This window comes from Hylobates moloch, unplaced genomic scaffold (assembly GCF_009828535.3).
Source record: "Hylobates moloch isolate HMO894 unplaced genomic scaffold, HMol_V3 SCAFFOLD_1, whole genome shotgun sequence".
Taxonomy (NCBI): Eukaryota; Metazoa; Chordata; class Mammalia; order Primates; family Hylobatidae; genus Hylobates; species Hylobates moloch.
Genome location: NW_026652276.1, coordinates 86,169,838 through 86,193,205, shown reverse-complemented (window position 1 = coordinate 86,193,205; position 23,368 = coordinate 86,169,838). Strand labels below are relative to the sequence as shown.

General features: G+C 36.6%; 1 protein-coding gene across 6 annotated transcripts in view; it reads left to right on the top strand.

Annotated features, from left to right (window-relative positions):
* GPD2 (glycerol-3-phosphate dehydrogenase 2) overlaps positions 1-23,368 on the top strand; it is a 165,790-nt gene that overhangs the window by 85,023 nt on the left and 57,399 nt on the right. For all 6 annotated transcript variants that reach the window (XM_058441852.1, XM_032755671.2, XM_032755668.2 and 3 more), the window contains 3 exons: positions 7,451-7,575; positions 8,880-8,977; positions 10,002-10,165. In XM_058441852.1, the coding sequence (XP_058297835.1) occupies positions 7,451-7,575; positions 8,880-8,977; positions 10,002-10,165 (387 nt within the window). The remainder of the gene's footprint in view (positions 1-7,450; positions 7,576-8,879; positions 8,978-10,001; positions 10,166-23,368) is intronic.

Here is a 23,368-nt window from a genome sequence, read left to right as displayed (position 1 = left end):
ATTTTCTGTGTTTAGAGAAAAAGAAGAGTTCAAAGCTGAGCTCACAATGTCATACTGGTCAGAATTTTATTTATGACAATATTTATAATGGCAAAAAATTGGAGTCTGGCTTAATAAATTGGATATTCAGTTATTGAAAAGAGATAGATGTATAAGTTTTTACAGGGAAAATGGCTAAGATGTGTTACAAATTTTAAAAAAGCAAGTTGTGAAGAATGAGTGCTAATTTTTATTCGTTTTTAAAGCAAGATGGTATCAGATTGTGTTCTTTAGTAAGCATAGAAAAGTTTCTGATAAAATATATAAGACAGTTTTAATAGTTAACATTGTTTATCTGTGGATTTTGTAACTAGGAAACCAGGAGGCCATTAGTATAGTTTTTTACATCATTTTCTTTTTTTGCCTTTCTATATTATTTGGATATTCTTCCTCTCTTTGAACATTGGGTATGTTTGATAATACCAAAGTAAAAATAAAAAGCAACAGCAGCAACTCCCTTATTCCTCAAAATTGTGTTATTGCAATTGTTACAGCCTAGTACAGTTTTGTGACTCCATAATCATGTGTGTACTTAACAAACTAGAAAGTATGTTAATGATGTGTTCTAACAACATCATATCTCTATTAATCTGTTTTCTAATATAATTTATCTGTTTTCTAATATAAACATAGAAATAGATATTAAATAACCAATTCAATATCATATATTTATATAAAATGCTAACATTCACTTTTAGAAAATACCAGGCCAAAGCATAGTATCCTGATCGTGAGGATTAACAAGTCAGGATTACTTTGCAGCTTTACAAGAGGATGATATTTTAGAGGAATTGATCCTTCCCATAAAATGTTCAGCCTTCGGGTTAGTCCCTTTTCTTATTAATGGCAATGGCTGTCTGAAATCCAAAGTTAAGTGCCCAAAGCTTTTCTAAAGAAAGATAAACTCACCTTTAAAAAAAAAACTATATAATTTTTCCTTCGTGCAGCATGTGGCTTTAATACCTGTTCTTATGGTGCTAACATACAAAGCATCTTAAATTTTTTGATTTTTTGTGCTATTATCTTGATGTCTCTGATACTTATTTCAGAGTGATTATTCTCACCTTTCTATTTAGAAATATCTTAATAGTGACATTTCTTAAAATTTATTTTAATGATATAATTAAAGATACAAGGAGTTTAAATGAAAATATAATCTTGCAGTACTATCTGTAATAGTGAAACAATGAGATAATCCAAATGTTCAAAAATAAGAAATTGAATAAATTATAAAAATTAATAGAATACTATCCGCATGTTAAAAATGAAATTATAGAAAAATATTTATTGACATGGGTAAATGTTTACAATAAACAGTGGTAAATGAAAAAAAATCAAATATACCATATGATCCTATTTTTACAAAAATGTACATATGTGATTATATACATGCATAGAATATGTGAACGTTTAAATACCCAAATGTCAACTGTGGTTATCTCTGAGTGGTGTGATTACAGGAGAGTTTTATTTTGTTCTCTTTGCTTCTCTGCATTTATTATATTGAGCATGTTTTCATGCATAATAAGATAATCAGTAAAAGGTATTAAAATATACTTCTGTTCTATTTCATGTTGTGAAAGTTAAATGTCGTACCATTTTTCCTCTTAGATTGTAATTATCCTTCTATATTCATCCAACTGTTTTGATCCATGAATTGGTTTAGTTGGAAGTAATTACACATTCTCACTCAGGTCAGAAAAGACAAAGTTGTAAAGAGCTGTGTTAGTTCATACCCCTTGCCCCACCTAGAAGATACAATTTCAGCTTGCTAACAGATGAGATGGTAAATGGAATATAGATTTCAAGTTGACTTTATTCTTCTACTCTAACTAATCTTATTATTCTGCCTAAGATTTCAGGTAATTTTACTCCAAATATTAATATTTTATAACTGTCGCAAAATTCCCCAGACTACCTACTAAAAGTAATCAATAATAAAACAAAGCCTTAAATAATAATACTACCACTCCCACTAAATGTTCTGTTTCATCTTAATAGAGATAGAGCTTATTGCCTTCCATAAAAAGTAGCTGCTAACAAGAAAAAAGAAAAAGAAAAAAAAACTTATTATAAAATCTTGAACTAATTTAGTGAATCACCTTCAATACATAGAGAGGCCAGCCCTTCCCTGCCTGTAATGTAAGGAGGTCACTCTTCCCACTCTGAAGGAAGATCTCTCCCCAGCCTCTTCAAATCCATAGTAAGGAGTAGTTGCTTGAATCCTGGGTGCATTATTTTTTATGCCCTTCAGACTTAATTATTTTACCTAAGAACACAAAATCCTAGCATTGAATATCACTTAATACTATTTACTCTCTGAGAAGATAAAACACCTCCCTCTTTTCACTTCCTTGCCTTTACTTAACATACCAGAAAACTGAACTCTTAATTTGATTTCAGTAATTTTTGAGCTGAGGAAACAATTTGGATTTTTGAGAATTGAAACAGAAAGGGACAGATTAGATAACAGAACCACAGAAGAACCTCAAAAGGCTTTTAAAAATGTTATTGTCTTCATTGCAGTTGGTTGGTTAATTAGTTAAGAAATAGTTGAGTTGCAGCTATGACTTCTAATAATGTCTTGATTTTATTTTCCTCCTTTCTACTTTTCATTCAACAAAAATGAGAGATTTAAAACATTTAGCATATAATAGCAGTTGAAAATTAAATAAAATTTTTAGAGTTTTTTTGTGGTTTGGAAAACTTTCAGTAATACTTTTATGTTATGTGGCATTTTAATATATCAATTTAGCTATAACTTTGGAAACTAAAATTTTAAGTTTTTTGCTCTGGAAGGAGCAGTATCATTTCTTTCCAGAAATTCTGGTGGGTAACTTGATGATTTGACACTAGAAATAATGGGACAAGAAAAAAGCCTGGTTTGACAGAGAGGCCCATTTTAACTTTTGTTGGTATTCACTAGGGTTTCTCACATAAGTACATGTGATAACTTTTAAAATGTCCAATACTGGAAAAAGCAGTTTTGAGAGCTTTAAAGTGTTAGCTCTCACTTAAATATCCTGAAATATCCTCCTGAGAGGGCTTGCTAATTCCTAGAGTAGTTCCCTGCCTCACACTCTGTCAATTTGGGAAATTAAAAAAAAAATCCATCCTGACAACACAGCCCATAAAATTTTCTCTTTATATCACTCTTCAATACCATCTCTGCCTTGTGAGGCCGGATTCTTCATTGCCCCAACTCCTGTTATATGACACTGGTCCTCCAAAAGGTCTCCTGCCTCCAGTCCTACCTCTGCCCCTCATTCCTGCAGTCAGAGAAATCTTTTCTGAACCTTAATCTGATTTCTCAGCTGAAAACATCTTGATCGTTCTCCTGACAGTCAGCATAATAGTATTTCTCAAAACAGTATCTGAGAACTTCTAGAAAAAATTTAAATGTTACTCCTTTTTTATAATAATAAATTAACAAGCACACCCTGGTTCCCCAGAATGGATACCTTGTAACTGTGTAAAATACCAAAAATACTAATATTAGTGCTTGCCTGTGCATGCTACATCTTTTTGTTTTTTTCCCTTGAGACGGATTCTCACTGTATCACCTAGGCTGGAGTGCAATGGCACGATCTCGGCTCACTGCAACCTCCACCTCCTGGGTTCAAGTGATTCTCCTGCCTCAGCCTCCTGAGTAGCTGGGATTACAGGCATGCACCACCATGCCTGACTAATTTTTGTATTTTTTTTTTTAAGTAGAGATGGGGTTTTGCCAGGTTGACCAGCCTGGTCTTGAACTCCTGACCTCAAGTGATCCTCCCACCCCTCCCAAAGTGCTGCGATTACAGTCATGAGCCACCATGCCCAGCCACTTTTTCTTTTTCTTTTCTTTTTTTTTTGAGATAGGGTCTCATTATGTCATTCAGGCTGAAGTGCAGCAGTGCAATCTTGGCTCACTGCAACTTCCGTCTTTTGGGCTCAAGCGATTCTCCCACCTCAGCCTCCCAAGTAGCTGAGAATACAGGCACATGCCACTATGCCCGGCTAATTTCTGTATTTTTTGGTTGATACAGGGTTTTGTCATGATGTCTAGGCTGGTCTTGAACTCCTGGGATCAAGTGATCATCCTCCTGCCTTGGCCTCCAAAGTGCTAGGATTAAAGATGTTTTTTTCTGATGAAACATTTGTTTCTTAAACTGATCCAGGACACATAGCTCTGTTCTCAGAGGCATTTTCCTTTTGAGGAGATCTGGATATTACTTACTTGTGAGAAACAGTGGTTAACAGGACAAGATCCAAATACCCGAATGTGTAAGAAGAGCCCTCTGAGATCTGCCTTGCCCATTCTTTGTACCAGCACTCCAGCCCCTGAGTAACAAGCAGCCCCTGGATAAGCTAGGCCATATCAAGTGTTTGCCTTGTCTTTCTTAAGCTGGGTTTTGTCAATGATCTTTCCCTTTCTTCACTCCACCTGCCCTGAACACATACTTCTCTGTAGACTCTTCTTTCCTGACGACTCCATCCCCAAGTACAAGGAAAACTCCCATCTCTCCCATCTTGGCTATAGTTAATCTTCACACAGGGAATTGTGTCATTACAAAACTATCCCCAACATTTGGTGGAATAAAACAACAATTATCATCAGCCAGTTTCAGTGGGTCAGGAATCTGGGTGAGCCTTAGCTGGGTACTGTGGCTCTGCATCTCTCATAGTGGACAGTGCTTTCTAATAACTCGCATGGTTGTTGGACTGAGGTCTCTGTTCCTCACCACCTGTTGACCAGGAGCCTCCATTTGTTCCTGAACTCACAACATGACAGCTTGCTTCACCAGAGCAAGCAAGCAGGAGGGCAATAGAGAATACTGGAAAGAGAGAGAGCACTTCCCAGTCTTTAATGACCTAATCACAGTAGTGCCATGTCACCTGCTCATTAGAAGAAAGGTGCTAGTCTAGCCCACACTCCAGGGCAGGGGGTGACATACTAGGCAGTTGGGAATTACTGGAGACTGTCTAAGTAGTCTGTCTACCATATCCTGTAGGATACCTTAGGGTAGCTATCCCTAAGAATAGGCCCAGGTGAGCAAGCTGTGGGCTGTGGGGGAGGTTCCTTGTCCTCTCTCAACCTTGTTTCCCTGCCTCTCATGGTGTGGGCATCTTGATGCCATGACAGTGATTCCAGGGTTTAAAGAGAGGTATATTTTAAATAATCTGGCTCTTAAATATCATTTGAAAGTCAACTCCCTCGTCTGATCTTCAGCTGAAGAAAAAATGGTCTATTTTAGTGCTAGAAGAAGAACTCTGTGTTGGACTTACTAAGAAAAGGTGATATAGCTCACTGAGATAGTGCATTCTTAAGAGATTTGCAAATTTAATTTTTCTGGGTTTATATCCTGAATTTACCTTGTAACCTGGAGTATGATGAGAGTCTTCTGGATTTTCAAACTTGGCCTCTATTAAACTGCTGCACTTTGTGTACTTGCTTTTCTTTGAGCAGGGAGATACCTGACAGCCTAGGCCATGTCTAATTCACTTCTAATATCAGGATTTTGGCTCTCAATATTCTTAAAAATATGTACCAATATTTTTCTGTGTTCTTAGTATATTCAGTACTAAATTTGCTAGGCATTGCTAGGGTTTTAATAGCTGAGAATTTTACAGGTCTTTCTCTGGCATATATACTTAAAAGGAGTGACCTGGGGCTGTGATACCTGTAACTTTTGTGTTATTTTTCTAGGTAGTTAAAGCATTAACAGTTTTTGCCCTTGAATCAAAGTTCTCTACTTTTCTCTCCACAGCTTCTAAATATTTTGTCCTTTTGAGTCAAGGGAATTGCCCTGATTTTATGATGACATTTGGGTACGATATTTAAACTGTTAAAAGTTATAAAAACGACCCTTTGGTATTAAATGTAATAAGTGGCTTTGAATTGAATACATGCACAGGTTCTCCTAAATGAACTTTGTGAGTCCAAACTGCTCTAGTTATGTATTCTCATTGTAATTGGATTCTATGACATTCTTTCATCCTCCAAGAGTCTTCCAGGCCATGAAAATTCCTCATGGCTTGGTGTCGATGTATATTTTGGGTCTTTTGGGGTATTGGCTTTCATCTCTCAACTCCTGTGTGACACCTGTAGTACTGATGGTCATCTCCAGTCCTGAAGAGGCAGGGTGTCTCTGCAGCAAAACAAAACTAGTTACCCCTAGGAGATCTATAACAGCCCTCAAGTAAAGAGGGCATGGGCAACTTCTAGAACTAACCTATCTTTGCTCAGCCTTTCCTTATCAAGAATGTGTTCTTCTTCTTCTTCTTTTTTTTTTTTTTTCCTGAGATGGAGTCTCACCCTGTCACCCAGGCTGGAGTTCAGTGGCACGATCTTGGCTCACTGCAACCTCTGCCTCCTGGGTTCAAGTGATTATCCTGCCTCAGCCTCCCGAGTAGCTGGGATTACAGGTGCATGCCACCATGCCCAGCTAAGTTTTTGTATTTTTAGTAGAGACAGGGTTTCACCATGTTGGCAAGGTTGGTCTTGGACTCCTGACCTCAAGTGATCTGCCTGCCTCCGCCTCTCTAAGTGCTGGGATTACAGGCATAAGCCACTACGCCTGGCAAGAATATATTCTTTACTCATGATTACTCTGCGCAGTGTTCATTTTTACTGGCTTGTATTTCTTTGTAATTCTAAAATATTTTCATGTTCAAAGGTTTTAAATTAGACTATAAACACCTCAATATCAGAACTTATTCTCTCTTTCTTTCTTTCCCTTCCTCTTTCTCTCTCTTTCTTTCTTTCTTTCTTTCTTTCTTTCTTTCTTTCTTTCTTTCTTTCTTTCTTTCTTTCTTTCTTTCTTTCTTTCTTTCTTTCTTTCTTTCTTTCTTTCTCTCTTTCTTTCTTTCTTCCTTTTTCTTTCTTTCCTTTCTTTGCTATCTTTCCCCATTGTATATCCACCATAATACCACTCCAGACGCATTTCTCAACAGAAGTCAACACACAGAAGGAAGTCCAGTCTAGATTTATTCATGATGCATGCATTAGAGTAGATCAGAGATGAGGGGCTGCATCAGGTCTGTACTGTTGTGAGAGATGAACGAGAGTTCTAGAAGGCTTTGCAACAACATTCAGTTAACTTTACATGGGCAGAGTTGGGTGCTAGTCTGTCCTTTGACCTTCTAAGTGCACCAGAGTATGTTACTGCCATGAAATTGCACTGTAATATTTTCTAGTTGTGATTCATTCACAGCTTAATATGCTTCTAGTTCTGGCTTGACTTTTCCCTCAGGAAGAGCCTAAAATCTCTTCATTATAATATAGACAGTGTACTGCACTTTGAATACAAATTTATCCATGTTCAGAGTAATTTTTCTTGTCATTGTCTCTACCCTGGAGAAGTGCCTTTAATGAATTACATACAAATTGTGTAATTTAAGAAGTTAATTTGGTTTTCTGGTTACACAGGACTAAAAACAGCCCTTGTAGAAAGAGACGATTTCTCATCAGGGACCAGCAGCAGAAGCACTAAATTGATCCATGGTGGTGTGAGATATCTGCAGAAGGCCATCATGAAGTTGGATATTGAGCAGGTAATTGTGTATGCTGGTTGTTAAACAAAAATTGCAACTATGCTTTTTTCTACCCAATTAAATCAGGTTTTTTTTTTTTTCTTTAATGGCTTTTAGCATTTCCTGTTGGAAATACCTATTTAGTGTATTCTACTGGAATATCTTTCGGGAGAGGTGTGTCAGTTCTTTCCTGTAGCATTATGTTTATGGGTAATCAGGGGCTTTTTCTTCACAAGCATGTTGAAGTAGCAGATTTACAAAATCACTTTTGGATGTGTTGCCTTTTAACAATTGTGACTGGGTTTTTGCCCATGGCTACCAAATTGCTACTTTGCAAGCACTTTCAGGGGAGCTATGTTGTAATGCAGGGGGAGTGCGAAATTGATCCTCTTAACTATAACTGCAGTGATAGGCTTATATTGTCACTGACATATTCTGAAGGAAAAGATGATCTGAGTCATGCTTTTCTTATGTCACACTTTATTGTGTCCAGCCTGCCACCATTTGGAAACTGCCAAGGCAGTGTGGAAGATGACATTTCCCAGAGGGGTAAAAAAAATCAGCTGAACTTCCTATCTCTTTTTGTACATGAAGAACACAGTGGCACTGGCTTGACATTGTCAAGTTTTGAATCTGTCTCTTTTTTTTTCTTGACAAGTCAGTTTTGAATCTGTCCCCTTTTCTTATATTTCTCTTCAGCATCGTGATGGATGCAAAGAAAACAGCATAGGATTTAGAATCAGCTAACTTGTGATGTGTTCAGGCTTATTTACTCAAAATCTATGAGTCTGTTATCTTATTTGTAAAATTAGTGTTATAATAGCAATGCTGGCTTTTTAGAGAGGCATAATGAGGACTACAGCAGTTAAGACAAAAGCCTTTTTATAATCTGTAAAATACTGTGCAACTGTTAAGAAGCATCATTGCTTGGTTTCGTGAAGGCAAGATGCAAACTTTTAGCATGAATTTGAACAATCTGTTATCTCCTACAAAGAAAAAATATTATGGGGAACTGAGAAAGGGAGACAATCCAGAGGATGCAAGATAAATGGCTACAATAATCTTGTAACTCAAGTCAGGAAAATATCTTACACCTGGGAACTCTGACGGCATGTTTTTCTCCTATGCAAATACGGTTAAGGTTTCTAAAAAATCTTTGAGGTTGACAGCATGATGTATTATTAGAAATTTGATTAGGAGGGAGCTATCCTCACTCAGAGGTAGAAGGTTTCTGTGTATCAATCAGTTGGCAGGGTGTCTATTTGCCATTTGAAAATATTATGATCTGTTACTGCCAAACTAATTTTCTCTGTTTTGCCTTTCAGTATAGGATGGTAAAAGAAGCCCTTCATGAGCGTGCCAACCTGCTAGAAATTGCTCCCCATTTATCAGCTCCATTGCCTATAATGCTTCCAGTTTACAAGTAAGCCTTTTGATATCACCTGTATGCATTTGCTTCTCTGCGGTCAATAGAACAACAGTTTTAATGGAAATAATCCCCCAATGCATATTTCATAATGTGGTTTTAATTGGTCCTAATCTTTAATCCTTTTCAAGTATTTTCCTTTGTTGTATTTAAAAGTATGGCTTTTCTTAAATTACTCTCTACTGGCCTATCTCTAGATTTTAAAGGCAAAGGAGGTCGTATTCTGTATTTGTAATTAGTAGTTTCTTACTCCAGTAAGTTTCTGAGAGTATATAGATGAGCAACTGCATTTGCATTAAGGAACATAAGAGGATCATGTGCAGACTGTAAATGGCTGAGCTAAAGTATCCTGTTGTAAAATGTAAACATACCATGTACCACTTGAAACCCAAGCCATTTTGAGTCATGTTATGTGTCTGAGTTAACCAAGGCTGAAATTTGGTTAGGAAGTGTCAGATTATAAATTATAAAACTTAATTTTCCTAATGTTGTTAGAGCTATCCATGAAGTTGCCTTACGCTGGAATTCAGGTAGTATGAACAAATAGATTATGTAACTCTTTTAGCTACATTAATGTTGTAGGGGGCTGGAAACAGATTTTTTATAATTTTGTTCATCCTTCCTCATAGATTGCTTAGGACTTCCTGAACTGGTGATTCTTAATCCTGGGTGCACATTGTCATCATCCAGGTCCCCACCCTAGTCTAGTTAAATCAGTTTCTGGATGTATGAGGCTTAGGCATCAGTATTTATTTTTAATGTTCTCCAGAGAATTCTAATATTCAGCCAGGTTGAGAACAACTGCCTCAGAGAAGATTCATTTAAAACCTCATTGATTTATTTTACTTATAGACTTCAGCTAAGTTGGTGTCAAAAACAGTTGCATAAGTCTGTTTCTTTTGCAGTCCACTTCTAGGTATGCTTTGTTTTTCTTAAATGAAAAGTGTCTTGTAGTGTAAGGTAATATTCTATAATGCTATACTCTGTTTCTAAAGAACTTTCCCCCCTATTTATGCTGTAGGTGGTGGCAGTTACCTTACTACTGGGTAGGAATCAAGCTGTATGATTTGGTTGCAGGAAGCAATTGCCTGAAAAGCAGTTATGTCCTCAGCAAATCAAGAGCCCTTGAACATTTCCCAATGCTCCAGAAGGACAAACTGGTAGGAGCAATTGTCTACTATGACGGTATGTGATATATTTTTTTTTCTCACAAGATGCTTTTCTCTCACTCATGACCCTTATAGTGTATTCTTAAGGAGATAGTTTTGCGTCTTTAAATACTAATCTTACACAACACACAAACGCACGTGCATGCACATATTCATCATTTTCTCTAACAGTGGCTGAAAAACTAACCATAACATTTTACCTTTAATACTGTTTATTTTACATATTTGTTTTCTTCTTTGATTTCTACTTTGTGTCTCATGGTTGGTTTGGTCCATTTCTCATCATTATGAATTTGTTCCCCACCCTCATGCCATGTAATTTGTTATGTGTTTGCTAGTGAATATTTGCCTTATGAATATATTATAATGTTGAAAGCAGCTGAGGATATGTTAGGTTTTCTAAATGAAACCTCCATTTTCAAGGGTTATAAACCTAGGGGGAAACATGCCCTGTGGGCTGAAATTGACATGTTTGTATTTTGCACAGGACACAATTCTTGAATGTATAATTTATATGATGAAGGTAGATGACCATTGCGTCTGTTAAACTGCTCTGAGTTTTTATTGCTTATTTTATTGTTGTTAGATGTTTTCTAATAGTGACATTACCTAGTGGCCATTTGCCATGTGTTCAATGTTCATTCTTTTTTTTTTTTTTTTTGCATGTGTGCAATATAATTTTGTACACTTTTATTTGAAGGAACACTTAATATATCTCCAGATGGACCACAAAACAATATAAAACAAAACAGGCAAAGCGATTTGTAAAATTTTACTGGTAGTTTTAAAGAGTGTGTGAGATTGGAATATAGTCCAAGGGTGTCCATTTATAAGGAAATAGCTGAACACAGATAATTATACATGTTCAAAAAGTCCTAAAAATTTTGTGATGCAGAGGACAGCTTAGATTTGATACCTCAGTGAGCCCCCCACCCCCATTGTATTATCTTTTCTATTTAGTATTAGATATCTAAACTCTTAGCAAGAAGAATTTGTTGTTGTTGTTTTATTTTTTTCAGGATACTTTGATATTTATACTGAATACTTTGGATGTCCCAAAGGCTATCCCTGTGTTTTTTTCTTCTTTCCAGTGTTACATTTCTGAACCAATTCAGCTGTCAGGCTTTCATATATAAATGCAAAAAGTATATGTACAGAGAGGGAAAAGGGGACCAAACTCAAGAAAATGTCCTAGGATCAACAATACTGGAAAAATGTTAAGGGTCTTAGGCAAACATTAAAAGCTAGAAAATTCACAGTTTGCAGTGCTTCCCAGCATCTGAACACCACAGGGGGGCCACTTAACTATTTTTTGGTGCCCTTGATTGAGTCTACATGTTAAAGGACAACCTTAACTGTGAATTTGCTTTCTCTGCATCAGACCCTTAATGTTAATCCATTGTAGTTTATTGGGTGATTATAGTAAAGAGGTTTTTGGTCCAGGAGGAGTATGAAGGCATTCTGTAAATAGCATCCTCCCCATCCTGAGATGGAAATGTTTGTGGCCTTTCCCTCTTATTACTAATCCCTCCTGCACAAACCCTCTCACATACTTACTCATTTTCTATACTTCGTGATCTATTGGGCACTAACCAATTTTATTTGTAAGCTTGTCAATATCTGAATCTTTTAAAAATAAGTATTAGTGGGCTGGGCATGTTGGCTCACGCCTGTAATCCTAGCACTTTAAGAGGCCAAGGCAGCCAGATCACTTGACCCCAGTTCGAGACCAACATGGCGAATCCTCATCTCTACTAAAAATACAAAAAAAATTAGCCAGGTGTGGTGGCATGCACTTGTATTCCCAGCTACTTGGGGGGCTGAGGTGGCCGCAGTGAGCTGATATCCTGCCATTACACTCCAGCCTGGGTGACAGCATGAGACCCTATTTCAAAAAAAAAAAAAAGAAGAAGAAGAAGAAAAGAAATATTAGCAAATGTCATGTCTGAATTTGTGACATCCTGTTTTACATTGGTTTGGTATTGTTGTGAATTATGGATTCTTATTTGGTATTGTTGTGAATTATAGATTCTTATTGATTCTACATGGAGAAGCCAAGGGAAACCTTTGTTACACAAGGCAGAAGAAAGATTATTCTCTTAGAATCAGGAGGAAAAAGAATTCTTTAATCTAGAATTGAACTTTATAGCCTGTTATAGGTTGCAAAATTATGAGCTTAGCAAAAATTCCTGAAAAATTTAAAAAGTATTTAAAATATTTTCAAATTGCTTTTTGGAAATCGGTTGTGAAATCTTAAGTCTTGAGCCAAAGGAGTAAAAATAAGTATATTCTACTCATTTGATATAAATAATTTGTCTTTTGACCTTGTTCTGAAATGGTACAGGCCCAACTGTATCATACTTGAGGTGAGGCAAAACAAGCATGTGCAACAGTGTAGTTCTGTGGTTTTACAACTATATTTACATGTGGGCAACTCTTGTTTTACATAATATGGTGTGATGATCAAATTGAATATTGACATGGAAATAAGGTGACGAGGAGCATGTAGGTAAAAGAATTAAATGAGTAAATCCATGCTCAACAAAAGGAATGAATGCCTTTTTTCCCTTTGACTGGAAAAATGTTATTACAGTATCATCCTGCTACTAAGGTATTTCAGAGAGGAAGATACTTCAATGTGAACTTTTATCATTGCAAACCCAAGTCTAAACATTGTAGTTTATAAGATAAGCTTTTCTTAACAAGGAAAATACATACTCTTCATAAATCACCATGATGAGAATATAACAACAGTCACTGAAGTGATTTCAAGTTGCATTCAGGCTTCTTGAAATAATGTTGAATTTACTTTAAAAATAATGTATTGAGGTGAAATTCAATAAAATTCAATTAAAATTAGCCATTTTAAAGTGAACAGAAATAATTTTTATAACTCCCACCAAGGGAGAATTTTGAATCTGATGAAAAAGTGGCGTAAGTAATCAAATGAACTTTTAATTTTAATTAATTAAGTTTTTTGAGACAGAGTCTTGCCCTGTCACCCAGGCTGGAGTGAAGTAGCATGATCATAGCTTCCCACAGCCTCTAATCTCCGGGGCTCAAGCAATCCTCCTGCCTCAGTCTCCCAAGTAGCTGGGATTACAGTTAGCATGTGCCACTATGCCTGGCTAGTTGTTTTTTACTTTTGGTAGAGACAAGGTCTCCCTGTATTGCCTAGGCTAGTCTTGAACTCCAGAGCTCAAGGGAGTCTCCCTCCCTGGACTTCCAAAGTGTTGGAATTATAGGTGTGAGCCACTGTGACCAGATAATCAAGTGAACTTTTAACGCTGCAAGAAGTTTTGCTAACTAAAAACTGTTATTAGTAATAACTTATACACTTACTTCAGCACCCATGAAAAGTGAAATATAATGGTGTGAAAATATAGTGGGACAAACTAGTAAATGTTGCCATTAATGTGGACCAGGCACTGAGAAGATCTGTAAGGTATCTTCAATGCAGAGATGTTAGGGCTGTAAGAGGTTTCCTCTGAAGTACAAAATGTACAAAGATAAAAATTTTAATTTTTCATAAACACAGTTCATCCTAATTAAATTCTGATGGCCATTTCATATGATGAAGGCAAAGTTTGTTCTCCCACAAAAGTTCGTAAAGGTAATAAATAAGTTCCATGCACTTTTCCCTCCAACATTTTACATATTTTTTTAAATTTTTATTTTTTGTAGAGACAGGCTGGTCTTGAACTCCTGGCCTCAAGTGATCCTCCCGCCTTGACCTCCCAAAGTGTTGGGATTACAGGCATGAGCCACTTCATCTGGCCCTTCATACTTTTTGATGTAGTAATTATAGTTACTGTTCTGTGCATGGCATAAGTATGATCTGTGCCATATTTTATTGTTAACCACTGAAAAACAAATTCACATAAATGGAGGAATAACTGTCATCTTTTTAAATGCAGACAGAGAGAATCTCAAATTTCTCAGTGAAATCCATATGAAACGAAAGTTGGGATAGTAAATGACATGCCAGTTTTTTCTCCAGTTTTATTTCCTTCTTATATTCTGTTAGAGTAATCATATAGTCAACTCACTGGTTTTCTGGCTGAGACATGTCCTAGTATTTTCTAACTTGCCTAGTAGAGACTCACAGCTGGCCATTACTGCTGAGAAGGGAGTTATCAAGTAGAGAGTATGGTGACCAGGCCAACTTTCTCAAGTCAGAAGAAAGTGTTTAGGGCATGGCATGCTTGGGTGACTTGACAGGCTGTGAGATTATGTGAACCAGCTGTTAGGGGTAGCCAGTTTTCTCAGGAACTTATTTTTTTTTCCTCTATTTGTTCCCAGAGTGGATCTCTGTGGCTATTTTAGTTAGACTCCAGTCATCCAATCTAGTACACAGAAAATGAGCTATAATTAAAAATCATTAAATATTAAAAACCATTAAATACCTCCATTGAGCCATTATAAAATGAAACTGAAGAACAAAATTACAGCTTTAAATTCTTCCTTTCTGAGAGTCAAGACATTGACAGAGATGTCTGTTGTTTCATACCCGATGATGTTTCTAAGTATTCCTTATGCACATATGAAAATAGCAACTATAAGAAATTACATTGCCTTTTCCTCATGTAAATAAAAGTTGGTTACATCCATGTTTCAAAGGGGGAATTAAAGCCCAGGTTTCACTAGAATATTCATTTTTATTCCAGCCTAAAACTCACAGCATACAAATAGATGAATTCAGCTCGTGAGAGAGCAAAGCCAATTTAATCTCTGGCTCCCCTGAGGTAAATGTAGTTCACGGTCCTGCCCCCACCCCAACCTCAGCTATAATCCCTGGCTCCTGGAGGTAAAAATGCACTGAAGTGAGGAAAATTCTGCAGCAGGATATAATGATCCAAAATGACAGGGACAATAATGACAATGAATTTCATGTCTCCCAGTCACAAGCTGGAGATGCTTGACTAGGCTGACTTATACAATTAAATTGTTACAGGTACAGCAGGAGACGCAGTTAGCTGTATGCTTTGGGGAACGATGCCTCTGGCAAAAGGCATATTGTGGAATCCAGGTTCTTTTGTTAGGAGCAAGCTATTACTCCTGTAGGCATGCACCCACAATTGTACACTTTAATAAAAGAAAGCCCAGGTTAAAGACAAGTCTTTTAAGGTGTTGATTTTGTCTACTTGGAAAGCTAAAAAAATCAATTACCAGTATCACAAAAGTGATTTTTTTGGTCTTTTTGTTGTTTGTTTTTTCATTGAGTTCCTGGAACATAAGTAAAATCTTAAAATGGTGTCTTTAATCCTCATTTACACTATATGTAAACAGAGTTGTTGAATGAATTGGGTGTTATCTACTTTAAATCAGACAGATATTAATTTCTTCAAAACAATAGAAATAGATTGAACAGATAACTGAACAATGTGGATTTACAAACAGAATATTAATAGCAAGTCCTTTAAGCAAGTTTGGGCTACTTGCTTCTTAATGCAATTCTTGTGCATTGGAGTGGTAATCTCCATAATCTCCAAAGTGAAGGGTGTGAACCTCATGAGGTGCACACAACCATCCACTAGGGTATAGGAAGAACACATTAGAACTTCTACTTAGATATGTTTTTAAAGTTAAAGTCCTTATAAATTTGAAATGGTTCAAATGTCTATAATTATAAAAACAGTAGTATGTACATTATGTAATTTATAAATAAATATACATATTGGAGATACATACTGATATTTACTTTTGGAATACTCAATTTAATTTTTTGGGGGGTGGCCACTAGTAATTTGTCATTATTTTATTTCTTTGATAATTGGCTATTTAAATATTTTCAAGATAGATGTGTTTAGTGAGAGGACACATTGCTTTGGAAAAGTAAACATAACTAAATCCCTTTCTTCATCTCCCAGTGTTTAATTTCTATGAAATTTAATTGAGGTGGCTGAAAACATAAAAACAAAGAACTATTGAATAAGAGGAGGTATTGGCATGATGCATTAAAAATGTGTATTTTAAAAAAATTTTCATCTTAACATAATGCATTTATTTTAAAATGTAAAGTTCTATTTGCCGACAATTTCCAGGGCTCCTGACCCTTTTTGTATCCTTATTATTGTACAACCAAGGTTTAAAATTATGTAAATATTGATACACATAAAAGAACATGTGTGGCACATATGTAAGTTGTAAAGTTAGTCATTAAGATTGTGGGATCCACAACTGTCCTTAAAACCTAGTGAGATAGGAGAGTTGCCTGGACCCTTCGTGGAACTTGCAACAGGGATGTGGCTTGATTACCTGGCCGAGTGCTCAAACCCCTTGTGGGTGGGGGAGCACCTAGGCAAACAGGTGCCTGGGCCAAGGTGAGTGCCTTTGGGCTCCGGCCCCATGGCAGCATCTAGGGGTGTGTTATGATTAATGCTCTTTTAGCAGTTGCCATCCAAGATGGCTAAGTGTTAAGCAGCTCAGTGGAGAATCAGGGTGACAGTCTTTTACACCTTGCCCTCTTGGTACCCAGGTTCTTGCCCAGCATCTGGGAAGAATCAGGTCATACAGACTTGGAGGATGGTGAATGCAGAGGTTTTATTGAGTGGTGGAGGTGGCCCTCGGTGGGATGGGAAGCTGGAAAGGGGATGGAGTGGGAAGATAACCTCCCTCTCTCCAACCATCCAGCTGCCTCTTCTTTTCTCTTATTCTCTGCCACGCCACTCCACTCCTCTGCCAGTGGAATTTGGGGTTTTTATAGGTACAGGATGGGGGTGTTGTGGGTCAGGGTGGTTTTTGAAAAAACAACATTCGGGTGGGAAAACAGGGATGTGAAGTTCTCATTTAGGGCCATGGGCCCAGGCTTGTGGATGGGGCCATTGCCGGGGAACTGCCCTCTCCTACCCAGTATTTCCCTGCCTCCTGTCCATGTCACTAGGATATTACCAAGACATTGAAGCCAACTGTGACTATTCACCATTTCATTTTCTCATTTTCCCTAGAAATAACTGCTATGCTAAATTGTATTATTAGGGTTCCTGGTCTTTCTTTTTAATAATCTTATTACATGTACATGTATTTCTAAAGTAATGTATTGTTCAGTTTTATTTATTTATTTTTAAAATTATTTTTATTGTTATTTATTTATTTATTTATTTTGAGATGGAGTCTCACTCTGTCGCTCAAGCAGGGTCCAGTGGCACGATCTTGGCTTATTGCAACGTCTGCCTCCCAGGCTCTAGCCATTCTCCTACCTTGGTCTCCTGAGTAGCTGGGACTACAGGCACGGGCCACCATGCCCAGCTAATTTTTTTGTATTTTATTAGAGATGGGGTTTCGCCATGTTGCCCAGGGTGGTTTCGAACACCTGAGCTCTGGCAGTCTGCCTGCCTCAGCCTCTCATAGTGCTGGGATTGCAGGCGTGAGCCACCATGCCCGGCTGTTCAGTTTTATTTTTAAACTTTGTAAAAGTATTATATGATGGTTACCTAAGGTGATATAAATTTTGTAGAGCAGTTGGACATGCCTAGAAAAGTTCGGGGTACCTTGTGATCTAGTAATTTTATTAGTAGGTATATGCCTTAGGGGAACTGTTGCATGTGTCTACCAGGGTATATTTACAAAAAATTCATAGAAGCACTGGGTATAATTTCAAAAAGGGAAGTAATGCAAATATCCATCAAGAGGAAAATGAATATTTAATATACAGTCTGTTCACATAATGGAGTAAAACACAGCGTTGAAAGTGCGTGAACTATAAACTGAACAACACAGATGAATCTTAGAAAAATAATGTTGAAAATGGCGTGATAAATTGTTTTGGAACTGTAAACATTGCAATCATACTAGAAAGCTACTTTTCAAAGTATTGTAGGGTCTTTAAATCAATCAGCAATATGGAAGGAGATGACTTCGGTTTACAAACTTAACTGCACTTTGAGCTCTGCGTTCCACATCTATAAATTTAGGCTTATGACACCTAATTCATAGGCTGTTTTGATATTTAAATGAACTACTATAATAAATGCAAAATAATTTATAAGTATAAAACATTACTCCCATATTATTTTTTTGGGGGGGTCCATTTCATGGATACTCTGTAGTCCACCAAATTTCTACTTTTTGTGAAAATATTCCAAAGTGAAGCATCAGTTCCACAAGCATCCCCTTGTATGTTTAAAATTGGAAGATTCTTATAGAAAAATTTGCTGAACATTCTTAGCATAAAAGGGAAAAATATTGCACATATGAACGTGCTCCAGGTAAGTATAATCTTTGAAGTTTAAGAATTAAAAACCATAGCATTTTATTAGAACTTCCTCTAAAGATTCCCTCCTCTTAGACATTGATTTAAAACATACTTGCTTTTAATACTTCTCCTTGTTCATATGCAATTTTACACTTCTAAATTAAATGAATAGTTTTAATCTTGATTTCCTACTGTCAGCTTTCCTGTTGTATTTCTCCTTGTTTTCTGTGAGTTACATAAATGAAACTGACATCACTGCTCATATAGCAGGCATATTTTTTTTTGCCCCCAAATGCTGCCTTTTTGCTATTCAGTGTATCTGGATACCAACTAATGCTAAATGAAGTTTGACATGTACCCCTAAGAAACAAAACTTATAAATGGTGGCTTCAAAGGAAACCTTGAATAAATAGGACACACTGTGTCCACCCAGGCTAACATCCAGCATATGTTTTAGCTTCCTGATGATGAGACAGAGCAAAATAGCCCCCAGGAAACTTGCAATTGTTTATTGCTCACTTGCCCGGCATGTATTAAATACCAGGCTTTCATTCTCTTATAACTTGCTTTTTTTAAAATTAAAATCCACCAAAGTAGATTTGATCAGGTATAGCAAGCCGAGATAGTAGTCATCCATATTTGCACTCTGTTATAAAGCTTAAAGACAGTGCTAAAAGTTCTCCAGTAGTATGATGTATGTAAGTTGTTTGAACAGAGTTCTAGTGGGTTCATAGTAAGCTATTTACCTCTCCCACTCTGTGGTTCAGTTGACCCATTTTAAAAAGATTCAGGATCAAAGGCAGAAGCTATTGTATCAAAAATCTTTGTCCACTCTTCTCTTGATTTACTCATTCATCCAAAAAATATTTATGGAACCTCTACTATTTGCCAGGCATTGTGCATATATGCCATATATTTTGCCAAATACATGGTCCCTACTACCAGCAATGTTTTACATTTGTGTAGCAGAGTGTGGTTTTTTAAACTTTTTTTTTTTTTTTCAGAAATTATCTTTGAGCCAACTTTGTATGTATGCTGGGATAGGATATTATGATCTCTATTTTACAGGAAGGAAGAGGAATCATAGCTAAAAATCTATATTGATATTTTAGATACATGGGGATGTGAATATAATTTTATTTTTTAGCTAAAAAAAGGACTTTACAAAATGAAGATTATAGCATCATGGCTTCTTTTAACTACCATTGATTTTTTTTTTTCTTTTTAAAGACTTTACTTTTTTAGAGAAATTTTAGGTTCACAACAAAATTGAGAGAAAGGTACAGGGACTTCCTCTTTCCCCCCTGCACCCACACATGTTTAGACTCTCCCACTATCAACATCCCTCACCACAGTGAAGCATTCATTACAGTCACTGAATCTACATTGACACATCATTATCACCCAGAGTCCATAGTCTACATGAAGTTTCACTCTTGGTGTACATTCTGTCAGCTTTGATAAATATATAATGATATGTATCCACCACTGCCATATCATACTGAATAGTTTCACTGGCCTAAAAATCCTCTGTGCTCTGTCTAGTCATCCTTCCCCCTCCCCTAACCCCTGGCAACCAATGATTTTTTCACTGTCTCCAGAGTTGTGCCTTTCCCAGAATGTCATGTAGTTGGAATCCTACAGTATGTCAGCTACCATTGATTTTTAAGTTCGTTATACACTTTTAAAAAGTAGCCAAATAGTTCAACAAAGGCTATCCAATTTTATTAGGGAAAACTCAAATATATGCAAAAGTAATGAGAATAATAAAATTAACTTTCAATTTTAACACTTATAAACTCATGACCAAACACTTATAAACTCATGGCCAGTCTATACTCTCATTTCCCCCTTCCCCCACTCCCCACTATAACAAACGTTTTATCCATGGATATTTAGTCTGTATCTTTAAAGTTAAGAACTCTCAAGCACAGCCACACCTAAATTGTTCAACAATAATTTCTTTTTAAGATAGATGGATGGATAGATAGATAGATAGATAGATAGATAGATAGATAGATAAATATTTTATGGAGACGGGGTCTTGCTGTGTTGCCCAGGCTGGTCTTGAACTCCTGGGCTCAAGTGATCCTCCCACCTTAGCCTCCCGAAGTGCTGGGATTCCAGGCATGAGCCACTATACCCAGCCAACAATAATTTCTTAATATCAAATGTCTGGTTATGTTCACATGTCCCTTATAATCTCATAACTTTATTAGGCTCCTGATTTTAAAAACCAACTCATAAAAAATAGACAAAATCTTACATATAAGTTGATTCATTCTTTTTATTGTTGTTATTATATTTTAGATTCAGGGGTACATGTACAGGTTTGTTACATGGATATATTACTGCTTAATGGTGACTTTGGGGCTTCTAGTGAACCCGTCACCCAAATAGTGAACATTATACTCAATAGGTAGTTTTTTAACTCTCACCCCCTTTCCACCCTCCCACATTTTGGAGCCCCCAGTGTGGATTCATTCTTTTTTAACTGATAGGTTTCCAGTCCCTTTTTTTGTTTCCTCGTGGTTTTATGTAACAGTTTCCCTTTGATGTAAATTGGTAGACTTGTCTCATTAATCTGTTGCTGCATAAGAAGGAACACCTAAGCTCAGTGGCTTAAAACAATGATTGGTTATTTCTCATAGTTCTGAGGATGGATGGGCTCAGCTGGGTGGTTCTCACTTGGGGTCCTTCTATATAGTGATAGTGAGATGGCAGCTGGGGCTGAAGTCTTCTAAAGGCTTCTTTACTTACCTGTTTGGTGCCTGGACTTGGAAGGCTGGGGTGGCCATGGCTTGGTCTGGCACCTCTTTCACCGTGGCTTCTCTGTATGGCTAGCTTGGACTTTTTCACAGGGTACAGACTTCTTATGTGGTGGCTGACTTACCCCATGAGCCCACCAGGAGACCAAGGCAGAAATGGAGGGCTTCTTTTGACCTAGCCTTAGAAATCACACAGTGGTGGCATTTTCATCACATTCTGTTAATTAAAGTAAATCACAAAAGCAGCCAAACTTAAAGGAGAGGGGATTACAAAAGTAAGAAAAGCAGAAGGCATAGTTTACTGAGGAGAGGTGGGACATCTTTGGTGACTAGCAGCAAAAAGGCTAGATCAAATTGTTTTGTCAAAAATACTTTATGGGTGATATAAATTTCCATCACACATCTGTTTACCTCTTTTTTATTTTTTTAAATTAGTAATTATAATTATTGCCTAGGTTAAGGGGTTATAAAATGTTACTTTTATAATTCTATTTTTCCTTCTTTATGGGTTAGTTGGATTACTTATAATTTCCCTGCATCAGCTATCTGCCTACCTTAAGGTATATTGAATATAGGAAAGTCTGGATAAATGCTTGATTCTTTTCATTTATTTGTCTTCAAAAATAATGAGTTAGCTTTTTTAGTATCCTCCAAATGTAATGAGATCCTTTTCTGAGGGGAAGATTGTCAACATAAACTCGTGAATTTGAAGTATTCGATAGATACATGTCAATCCATTAGAATTATTGATGTTCATATTGCCCATCTCTGGCCCGGGGCACTTCCTCCAGTTGGCCCCTGAGCCCTTTTGATACCCTGTCAGTGGTCTATGATGATTTCTGTGCTGTTTACTGTGACAAGATACTCCAGTTTCATCTTGAAACTTTCCTGCCCTAGTTTTGGAAGCAGCCATTTCTTCAGTAACACTTGACTCCCTCGTGTGGAAAATGGTAACTAGGGACCATAGTCTATTTGCTATGAAGGTTCATTGCTACTGGTTGGTCATTATTTCTAGGCCTTTCAATAGAAAAAATTAGGGAAAAAATTATGTGAAGAAGAAAAACATGATGAGTTCTTAGATACAGTTCCACTTCAAATTTATTATTACATGATTTTTATTTAACCTTATCAATCAGACTTCCAAAACAGTTTATTTTTCAGTTTTGTTGTTGAATGGGGACATACAGACAAATTACTGTCTTTTAAAATGACATGTTTATTTCCTATAAATGTGATTATGCCACCATTTAATACAACAGATAATTTCATTTTGCTTTAGATGATTAGGAATTTATTTATTTATTATTTATTTATTTTTTTGAGATGGAGTCTCACTCAGTCACCCAGGCTGGAGTGCAGTGGCGCCATCTCAGCTCACTGCAAGCTCCGCCTTCTGGGTTCATGCCATTCTCCTGCCTCAGCCTCCCAAGTAGCTGGGACTACAGGCACCCGCCACCATGCCCAGCTAATTTTTTTGTATTTTTTTAGTAGAGACGGGGTTTCACCTTGTTAGCCAGGATGGTTGCTATCTCCTGACCTCATGATCCGCCCTCCTTGGCCTCCGAAAGTGCTGGGATTACAGGCGCGAGCCACTGCGCCTGTCCAGGAATTTATTTTTTTAAACTGTGCTTTTGTTTTATAAATTATGTAAATAAAGGGTTTTAAAGTAAAAAATGTAAACAAAGACAATTCAAACAAAGCTAGCTTCTTCACTTGTTCTACCCTATTCCCTCCTTCTCCTTTTAAATTAACTTAAAATTTTTTTTAGGATTTTGGTGTATTCTTTTAATGTATGTATGCATATGTGTTTATTATATGTACACTTGTTTTTGCTCTCCCTGCTATTTTGTAGGTGGTAGTAGTGCCTTGCTTTTTTCACCTGATAGAGTAGATATTGCTTTCCATAAGTATAAGAGGCCACAAAATTTTAAAAGGTGAATTTAAAAGCAGGGACCAACTTTTATGGAATTACATTTCATAGCCATGTTAACTGCTTAGATCAAAATATACCTGCTCATACAGCCTTAGCCATCAATAAACCACACTTTCAAATTATTTTTCTTTTTATAAGTGAAAATAAAATCTTATTTCCTTTCTTTGGATACCACAAAACAATGACACATCCACTAGTCTGATCTGTATAGAGAGCTTAAAATTAATCAGAGAATCTCAAATGCTGTTATTATCATTATGTAAAATATGCTGTGATTTGTTCAAATTTGCTAAAATCTGGTTCATAACATTTGCTTGCATTGAA